Source organism: Podarcis bocagei (assembly GCF_964188305.1).
Source record: "Podarcis bocagei genome assembly, chromosome: 3".
NCBI classification, from domain to species: domain Eukaryota; kingdom Metazoa; phylum Chordata; class Lepidosauria; order Squamata; family Lacertidae; genus Podarcis; species Podarcis bocagei.
Genome location: NC_138127.1, coordinates 94,496,990 through 94,507,047, shown reverse-complemented (window position 1 = coordinate 94,507,047; position 10,058 = coordinate 94,496,990). Strand labels below are relative to the sequence as shown.

The following is a 10,058-nucleotide window of genomic DNA, read 5'->3' as shown; positions in this document are numbered from 1 at the left end:
ACACGTCCTCCTTTTCATGGGTATGTAAAATGAGTCTCATCACATAGCGATCTATAGTTAAAAGTAGAAGTCAGCAAATGTGTCCTCTTTTTTTGTTCTTAAAAATATGGCAACCCTATATAGAAGGAAGTCCTTCTTCACACACTGCAGTTAAATTGTGGGCTAGGCCACCAACTTGGCTGCCTTGAAAAGAAAACTTAAGACAATTTAATGAGTGTCTTTCAATGGCAACCATTCATGATGGCTATATACTACATCCAGTATCAGGCTTCTGAATTCCAGCTGATAGGGAACAACAGCAGGAAAGGGTTTTTTCATTCATGACCTGCTTGAAGGAAATGAGCAATAGAGATGGCTTGACCCTGTCGCATTATCTCCCCCCACCTCACAAACTCTGTATGTTTAAGTATAATCTGCTAAGTAACATTTAATATATCTGACCAAGTAGGCTCGGGTCCAGAAAATCTTGGGCCACAATCAATGTTAGCCCTTAAGAGTATCATCAGGCTCAGAAACAGAGCCCAAGTTGTGGGTGTCACCACTAACTTTTCCAGGAGTGTACACTTTGGTAGGAATTCAGGAGTATTAAATCCTCAGTTACATAGCTCTACCACCAGGGGACGGATCATTACTGAACACAGAAGTATTCCATTTTGCTTGCAGCTCTTTGTAAACAGATATCAGTCAACGGGAGGTCACAAGACTTGCAACAGAACAAACAAATACGGACAGACTAGCTACATACGAACGATTTGCATGTCGACGCAAATTAAGAATGGATAAATATGAAAAAAATCTGGAAGGAATACTTAAGCGATAAAGCGGACAGTGGTAGGAAGTAAGGGGAGGAGAGGTGGGGAAATATTGTTTAAAAGGTGTAGTTATAGGTATATCAGTACTCAAATCTGTTTTGTTAAATTGTGTTATTAGTGTTATTGTAGTTTTTGTTGTATGTGTTTTTTGTGGTTGTTTGTATTGAAAAAATTGATTAAAAAATTTAAAAAACAACTAACAAATACTGAAGAACTCTGGAACTTCAAACAACTTTTACCTAAATTACACCTTTCTTTCATCCAGAAGCCTCTTTTCACATACTTCAAGAAAACTAGGTTTCTGGTAAATGTTAGCTGTGTCAGTATAGCCAAACGATATACCCTTGTCTCAAGCAACCGTCGTGAAAGGAAGAGGCCTAAGGACTTCTCCAAACTGCAGTTCCCAAGATTCCTTGGAGGCAGCCATGAAAAAGTAAGATAGGAACATAAGAAGCTGCCTTATATTGAATCAGACTCTTGGTCTGTTTAGCTCGGATTTCAAGCAGAGGACATTTCCAGCCCCACCTCCCCAAAGCTATACTGAGGTATAAGATGCTCCTTGGGCAGTATGTTTAAAGCTGCAACACAAGTGGACAAATGTGGGTGCCAATAAAGATTATGACTGTAGGACACTTCACAATGTAAAGTGCTACAGAAATGATAATGAACAGCTAAACACATGGACCGCAATCCACAATTTCAAAGGACAAGAGAGGAAGTCACTCAGCAAATGGAGAATAGAAAAACTCGCAACCCTACATTCATCTTGAAAATTGGTTGCCAAACATCACAGTATACATACCAACTCTACGAAACAGAAATCCAAAGTCCATTGTAAGTACGGAACACATGAGTTTGTCAGACTTGGGGCAGTGATGAATCACATGCTGCTGGCTACTTAGTTCATTTCTGCTGCTCAGGGGAGCTTTGAAAGAAATCAGTTCTATCTCTGTTCCGCCATTAGCCCCAGACAAATCACAATGGGCAGGATCCAATATTTCCTTGAGTAGTCAGAAGGTATTTCTGCTTGCCTCTTTGTCCCAGATCCCCATCCATACCCAGCTGCACCCCCCCAAAAAAAAACACCCCACACCCACAGCATTTGAGAGGGTTCCTTAACCCATAACCCCATGGGCTGAAGCAGAAAGTCCAATTATACAAGCAAAATTCCATGCACAATTATTTAGAACGCATCCAATATGCCAGCCATTTTAAATTCTACATGTCTTTTTGATAGTATTTTCCTGGGCAGATCCAGAAGCCCATAATTTTAATATTTTTAAAAAGGCTACTACAACAAAAATTCTTAAGTAATTTGTTTTATTAAAACTACACACTTTTTAGATAAACATTTCCATTTCAATGTGTATCACTGGCCTAATAATTGGAACATATGTCTCGGGATAAACAGCACTGATACATGCGCTGGAATCTAATTTTTGTTGCATGGGAGGAGGTGACATTTCCACATTGGTTTGTACTTTTACCGACACTAAGGTGGGCGATAGCAGCAGCGGCGTTACATGGAACATTCTGTTTGCTTTGACAAGAAAGGCAAAGTTAAGTGTTTCTGTCCTTGTTAGTGTAGTAAACCAAAGCACATGGAATGTAGGAGGGAAGAGATGGGATTGTATATGTGGCACAATTTGCTCAGAGGTTATGGTGAATTAAAATCTTGGTAGATCTCACTACAGCAGAAAGTCTCACTGCAAAGAACAAGCTACTGTCTGCTTTGGAAGTATGATAATCTCTAAAATACAACTCTTTGATGCATGCAAAACCAGAGTATTCCATATACAGACAATATTAGCAAACACTGCTCTCTAATACACTTCAGGCTGAATAATTCACTTCTGAACACTAATATCTAAGACTACTATGCCAAATGCTTGTATGTTTGTGGAATGAAACAGTTCAGGGCCAATGACACAAAACCTGGAGCTACTGTAAATCAGTCTGCTAGGACCCAACAGCTAAACTGCCCATGGCCCTCTGATTCCTACTCACAATGTCTCAAATTGTCTGCCATGCCATGCCTGCATGAATGGTGGACTGAGAATCCTGAAGAAGAGCATGCTGAACTCACGTCTGGTTTAAGCAGAAGCCCTGACATGAGTGAGATGGGGAAGGAATGGCAGTTTTCAGTTAAGAGCCATGGTGAACTGCAAGCCATCAGGACTCTTAAGGTCTAGTATTGCACTATGTAGCATCTCCTTTAAACACCTCCAAAAGGTTACTAAAGTGGTCTTTACTGTCGTCTTCTCAATATGGATGGATTAATGCATTTTAAAAAAATATTCTGTAAATTCAACAACATAATGGCTAAATGTGTCAATTTTTTACGCACCAAAAATGGACTCCAGCAGCCATAATGAGACCGAATCATCATGAGGTATATAAGGCCAAGGCCAATAAGGGAAAGGAATATGAATTTTAGATTCAGCATTTGCTACTATTAATTTACTATCGTGCTGTCTGCTAAAATTTAGATTCAGGCCAGGATTGTTTTGCTAAAAAAATGAAAAATAAGTATTTGTTCCTGGCATGTGCCAACTGAAGGAAACATTCAAGGCTGGTCAGAAAGTTTTCATACATCTCCAGCTTTTAATTAAAATATATATACCAAACTAAATATGTTATGCAAAAAAAGAATTTTGTTTTCACTTTCAATGCCTTTGCTTGGTCTGAAAAAAAATAGGACTTTCAAATATAATTGCTAATATTTTGCTGTTAAGGAAAGTCAGAGCAAATGTTTTATTGCCAATGAAAACCAACATAATTTACCAGATGAGAACTTCAGGTTAAAGTATTTTGATGTAATTTCTCTCACAGAAAACTTTTGACCAGCTTTAATGTACCTGAGTTTTTTTTTTAAGGAAATGAAAGGGCTGTAGGGGTATTAAGGATCATGATTATGAAAAATGATACCAATTTTCTCATTTCCAAAGTGCTTATATGTCTCTAGAGGAGACTGGAAGACATCTTCATCACAGCAGGGGAAAAAAGATCTCCACCCATTCTTGACAAAGTATAAAGACACCTTCTATTTACTGAAGGAGTCTTTCAAACAATGTTTGAGGGTGCAATTTGTATTCAATACATCTCACATCACCCATTGAACCTGTACATCTAAATAAAATGGTTTGGAGACAAGAAAGAATCTCAAAGTCAGAGGAAGAAAGAATCTTAAAGAGGATGTGTCTGTATATGAGGTATAATAAAGATTTTTATATATTATCTATATGTGGGAGACAACTAAGAAACTTCAAAGCAAGGCAACAGAGAAAGAGAAGCTTAGTCACTATTAAATAGTTGCCTCATTTTAAAGGAGAAACATCCTTCATTGCATTCTGAAATGTTTTCTTGAAAGCATCCTGATCTCTTGAAAGTTCTCAAATGAATTTCGGAACCAAAAACCATATTCAGCAACTCTGCAGTTGACAAGGGTAGGGGAAACTCCTCACTGAACTAAATTCTATTAAAAGAGCAACCTGCAACTCAGGTAAACCAGATGCAGCACTGAAATATTATAGCAGTTACATTTTTAAAGACAATTGCAGTTCATTTGCGTTTCCGAGTGCAAGGGTTTTTTGTGTTCTAAAAAGCTGTTGTGGCCGAACAGACACTTGTAGGAATGTTCATAACTTCCGAAAGGTTTTTGCCAAGTCCTTCGTGTGCTTGAACTTAGTTGTTGTGATTTGTTTGGTTCTCTTGTTCTTTAGAAGGGGCTTGTGGGGAGAGGGAGAGAGACGAGCCAGCTACATTCTTTTCTTCGTATCTCTATCGCCCCAGAGGCTGGGTTTCCAAGTGTATGCATTAAGACTGAAGCAGGAATCTGTGGCTTATTCAGTGTCTGGGTTTAAAAGAATGGCAGACCTTTTCTTGTAGATGACAACTTAAGTCAACCATGCAGTTAGTCCTCAGTGACGATGCTCATGTCCCAATTTTCCCAGGAATTCCCTAAGAGGGAAAAATACACACACACACATATGTATCAGCAGTGTCAGTTGTTTTGGTACTTCAACTTCATCCATTCTCTTCCCACCTGCCCTTCTGAGGCCAGTAGATTTCAGAACTACGGTCAACTTAAGTTTTCCCACTTAGATACTCTTAAATGCCCTACATTGCAGAGCAATCGCTCTCTTTCAAAGATGGGATCAGGATACTTAAAAAACAAGCAAAACAGATGAAGGGACACAAACATAAAGTAAAGGTAAAGGTACCCCTGCCCATCAGGGCCAGTCGTGACCGACTCTAGGGTTGCGTGCTCATCTCGCTCAAGAGGCCGGGAGCCGGCGCTGTCCGAAGACACTTCCGGGTCACATGGCCAGCGTGACAAAGCTGCATCTGGCGAGCCAGCACCAGCGCAGCACATGGAACGCCGTTTACCTTCCCGCTAGAGGGCGGTCCCTATTTATCTACTTGCACTTAGGGGTGCTTTCGAACTGCTAGGTAGGCAGGAGCTGGGACCGAACGACGGGAGCTCACCCCACCACGGGGATTCAAACTGCCGACCTTTCAATAGGCAAGTCCTAGGCTCTGTGGTTTAACCCACAGCGCCACCCGCGTCCCTGGACACAAACATACACATAGTCTTACCAAGCTGTCAAACTTGAAATTATGTTTGTGGCTGTTTTTGTTTTCATTTACATTAGTTTTCTATATCTGAACTGTTTTACAAAAATCTTTTAATGAAAATCTTAACACAAAAAAAGCCCTTGAGGTTCTGGGGTGCAGCCTTTTTTTGCTTATTCACCTGTCAACCCCCCTTATACATTTAAAGCAAGGGTGTGTTGCTTTTGACAGGGGTGATGAGAGAAGATGTATGAAAATAATATCAAAAGGATGCATAGGGAATGAAACTTGCCCTGCCTTAGAAACACAGCACACTGAGTTTCAGACTTGGCTCTTTTCCAGCCCTACTTCCAAGATACTAAGGATTGTTTTTATGATATGTTTGTAAATCACTCTGATGTACATGCAGCAGGCTATTGCAATGCGCTCTACGTGGGGCTACCTTTGAAGGTGACCCGGAAACTGCAATTAATCCAGAATGTGGCAGCTAGACTGGTGACTGGGACTGGGACCACATAACACCAGTCCTAAGAGATCTGCATTGGCTCCCAGTACGCTTCCGAGCACAATTCAAAGTGTTGGTGCTGACCTTTAAAGCCCTAAACGGCCTCGGTCCTGTATACCTGAAGGAGCATCTCCACCCATATCGTTCAGCCCGGACACTGAGATCCAGCGCCGAGAGCCTTCTGGCGGTTCCCTCATTGCGAGAAGTGAGGTTGCAGGGAACCAGATAGAGGGCCTTCTCAGTGGTGGCGCCCACCCTGTGGAACACCCTCCCTTCAGATGTGAAGGAAATAAGCAGCTATCCTATCTTTAAAACATCTGAAGGCAGCCCTGTTCAGGGAAGTTTTTAATATTTAACGCTGTACTGTTTTTAACATTTGATTGGGAGCCGCCCAGAGTGGCTGGGGAAACTCAGCCAGATGGGCGGGGTATAAATAATAAATTATTATTATTATTATTATTATTATTATTATTATTATTATTATTATTATTCATCAATTAACTGCAACAATGGACCTTTTTCATACAAAGCATGTGCTCTACCACCAAGCTTCCTTCCTCTCCCCTCTCCTAGACCTGCTCAGATACTGGATGTGAACCAGGGTGAGAAAGATGCGCCCAAAGTGAAGTGACAGATCAAAAGGAGGCAAGACAAGAGGGCAGGAAGGGAAAAAGGAGGATTGGCTACTCTCACCCACACACCCATTTTTATGCAAAACCCAAACCTGCCATCCTCCCTTGCTTTAAATGCATTGTAAAAAGAGGAGACATGCAAACATGAATGACTGCACCAATCATATTTTGTTTGGCCCTCAATCTCACCCAAGTCACTTGGCAATTGTTGCCAATTTAATCAGCAGTTACTAGCAATGATGTGCTTTTGTGCTTGGGTCCTACAATAAACCTCTGGGGTAAAGTGGAAACCAAGGGAAATTATTCCAGAATAAGCACATGCACGCACGCACACGCACACACCCTTTATGTTGTACAGCTCAATTGCATCTGCCTGTGCAAACAGCAGAACACACATTATGAGCAACCCTTTTAATTACCGCAATATTCGAGGTAGTTCTGGGCTCTTGTAGATGTATTTATGCCTGTAGCCTAGGTCTGTGTGAAATGGAACAAACTGTACTTTGTAATCACGGAAGCTCCGAGACGGGGCAGCAATGTTGTATAGCTGTAAAAGACATTTCAAAACAAAGCCAAGTTAATGAAATGTATAGCCCCTCAATACAGAGCAGTGACAACGTTTATTTCTGTAACTATATTTGATGTAGCTAATTAAGCGCCAGTTATTGCACAGCAATTTCTGTGCCCAAGAAACAATCATACTTACTTCATGTCAGCTGGTTATATCACTCTTTGACCATTCTGTTCTACTTGAAACTGGGTAGTTACAAGAACGCTGAAGGGACAAAGTCTCAAAGTACTTTTCAAATGTGACTTTATGGATTGAAGGAGAGATCAGAACTCACAGGTTTGTGATATGTGGATCTGTGATATGTGAAGCTGAACATCTGTTGCTCATAATTTTTTTTTAAAAGAGCTTTGAGTTTTAAGCAGCAATGGAAACTTTTCCAATGTTGTATAACAATGAACATGCACAAAGTTCAGTTGTTCATGACTTGTGTACACAAATATTCGCAACATGGGCTCTTGGACAGGTGTTGTTTTCCAAGGGAGGAAACCCATGTTATCTTTTCTAAACAAAAAGGTTTGCCTGTGGAGCCTGATTTTTTCTGATACATGCTGCAGAGAGTCAAACTAATTCTCAAGTGAAAGTCCCCTTGAAGGATAGGTATTTATGTCAGACACTATGTACCACTTAATCATTTGTATGTGTGAACAGTATGCATAAAAACAAACTTTAAAATTGCTTTATCATAAAACTGAACGCTGCTGGAATAAGGAACTTTTATTGATGTGTTCAGCAAGGAGGGGGGTCTGTCTAATCCCATCTGGGAAGGAGTTCTACAGGCTCGGTCCCATTACATTAAATACATGGCTTCTAGTAGTTGCAAGTCATGCATTTGAGCCATGGGGGACTGACTACCAACAGAGACTCTCACAAAGCCTCTGTGATTGGGACATGGAATCAGGCAGTCCTTAAGTTGTCCTGGACCAAAGCTGCTAAGGGCCTTCGTAAAATTAATAGAAGAACCTTGGAACCTTGTCTGGGCAGCTTTTAAGTACCAGAGTTAGTCCTGGTGATAGTTTGTCCCCATCAATAGTCCAGCTGCAGCAATTTGCACCAGCAAAACATAGTTCCAAACTCATGCTAATTTTTTTAAATATATATTTTATTCAGGATTTTCTTGTTTTACAGAAGCGTAGTGCCTCGTTTTTTGTTTTTTTTCATGTAACATTTTTACAAATCCGTTTCATTTGTTGAGGCATTAGGGGGAGAAGAAAAAAGAAAAAAGAAAGGGGGGGTGGAGAGAGGGAGGATGGATGGGGGTGGGGTCAGGTGGCGGTGTTTCTATTATGTTTAATGTATGTAGAGTTTGGTGTCAGCGTTGCTTGTGTTGTTCACTTGTGTTCCAGCCCAACAGGACAGTGACAATAATCCACCAACAGCATACAAATCAATATGACTAACCTGATCCAAAACACCCACCCACCTCACCCACCCACGAAAACAAAGATCACCACAGCCAATCACAAGCAAACAATCACACCCTAGGCCAACCCCAACCTCTCTCACCACCAAACTCATGGTATTTATGTTTTGCATCACACTGTTCCTGAAGGGATAATGTCCTTGTCTGTCAGATAAAGAGGCGATTTCCATGAAGTGTGAGCCCTCAGAGAGCTGGCTTAAGAGCTTCTCACCCTAGACATGGGATAGCTGCCACTCCCTCAAGACTGAAGCACAAACTGGGCAGCAGAAATTACTCAAGATTAATTAGTGCAGAGTACAAAAGTTACAGTCATGCATATGCAGCATTATTTTTGGCAACTCCCTTTCACCACCACCTCTTAGGAGCCAACTATTCCCAGCAACTTTAGGAGCCATCTGTGCAGAGCCCTGTGAGCACCATACAGAGAAACAAAAATTTGCTTCAGGGCAGCTAAATGATGGACTGTTCTGGATTGTGGCAAAGGAAAGGAAATAAAAAGGAGGTTCATACAAAGCCAGATTCTGCCCAGAGTTCTGTTCTGGTTAGCCCAGGTCCTGGCCCAGGGCTGAATGGAAATGTTTATAGAACAGAACCTTAAAGGCTGCTTACTCCTTGAAGGGAAAATAAACCAGTCACAGGGTTTGGTGTTAGTTTGGTCCATGGAACTGGAATTAAACATGGCCCTCTCTACTGTACACTGAAGCTCTCTACAGGGTTTTTTTAAGAGTTTTTATTGTTTTATAGAAACAAAACAGAGAATCTGTTACAAACCACATGGACAGTGGAAAATATATTTTTGTCATATAAACATGTATTGATAGAAACACATGTTTCATTATCAGGCCAACAAACTTCACCGAAGTTGTGAGATACAGGAGATTTGAGTCCTTCTGTTTGGGAGTTAATAAAATAGATAAACTGAAACCAAGCCATCTCAAACATATCATTTGTAGTTTCTCCTCTAGCCACTCTGCACTTTGAGGTTGCTCACCCAGTTCTAATTCATTCAGGATATTTATGAGCAGAGATTGGGGGGGGGGGCTTAAGGTAAGGAAACACACCTTTTTTCCAAGATGAAATGGTACTACAGGATCATCTTCAGCATGAAGAATTAGCAGAGAGCAAGAAATATGCTTCACGCTGTAAAAAAACAACACAACATTAATATGATTTTTTATAAGTCCAACCAACTCAGAATATCTGCAGCTTAAGTCTGTATAACGCAGAACAAGAAGTTTTATTTAAAATAAAAAAGAATATTTCTGGTTAAAAATGAAGTAGGCCTTACAGATCCCAACTTTCTAAGTCAACAAGTTCAATAACCAAAAATTACTCAAGATTAATTTCTGTTATGAAGGCAGCAAAAAAGCAGGACTGTAGAAGCTATCCAGTAAGCTCGAGATTGTCACATGCCTACTAGGCAGAAGTTATGGGTGTACTTGGTGAAATTAGCTCCTGGCACTAAGTTGCACAATTTGATCCCTTGAAATCAAGGTAGATGACCTAGAGAAGCTGGTTGAAGTGGACTAAGGCTTCAGGGATG

At 40.6% G+C, this 10,058-nt stretch overlaps 1 protein-coding gene across 2 annotated transcripts in view; it reads right to left on the bottom strand.

Annotated features, from left to right (window-relative positions):
* Positions 1–2,115: 2,115 nt before the first annotated feature.
* The window catches only part of ABHD12 (abhydrolase domain containing 12, lysophospholipase), a 32,730-nt gene continuing 24,787 nt past the window's right edge, over positions 2,116–10,058 (bottom strand). For both annotated transcript variants that reach the window (XM_081188737.1, XM_081188738.1), the window contains exons 11-13: positions 9,577–9,655; positions 6,944–7,071; positions 2,116–4,772 (exon numbers count right to left, since the gene is read on the bottom strand). In XM_081188737.1, the coding sequence (XP_081044863.1) occupies positions 4,733–4,772; positions 6,944–7,071; positions 9,577–9,655 (247 nt within the window). In that variant the 3' untranslated portion in view covers positions 2,116–4,732. The remainder of the gene's footprint in view (positions 4,773–6,943; positions 7,072–9,576; positions 9,656–10,058) is intronic.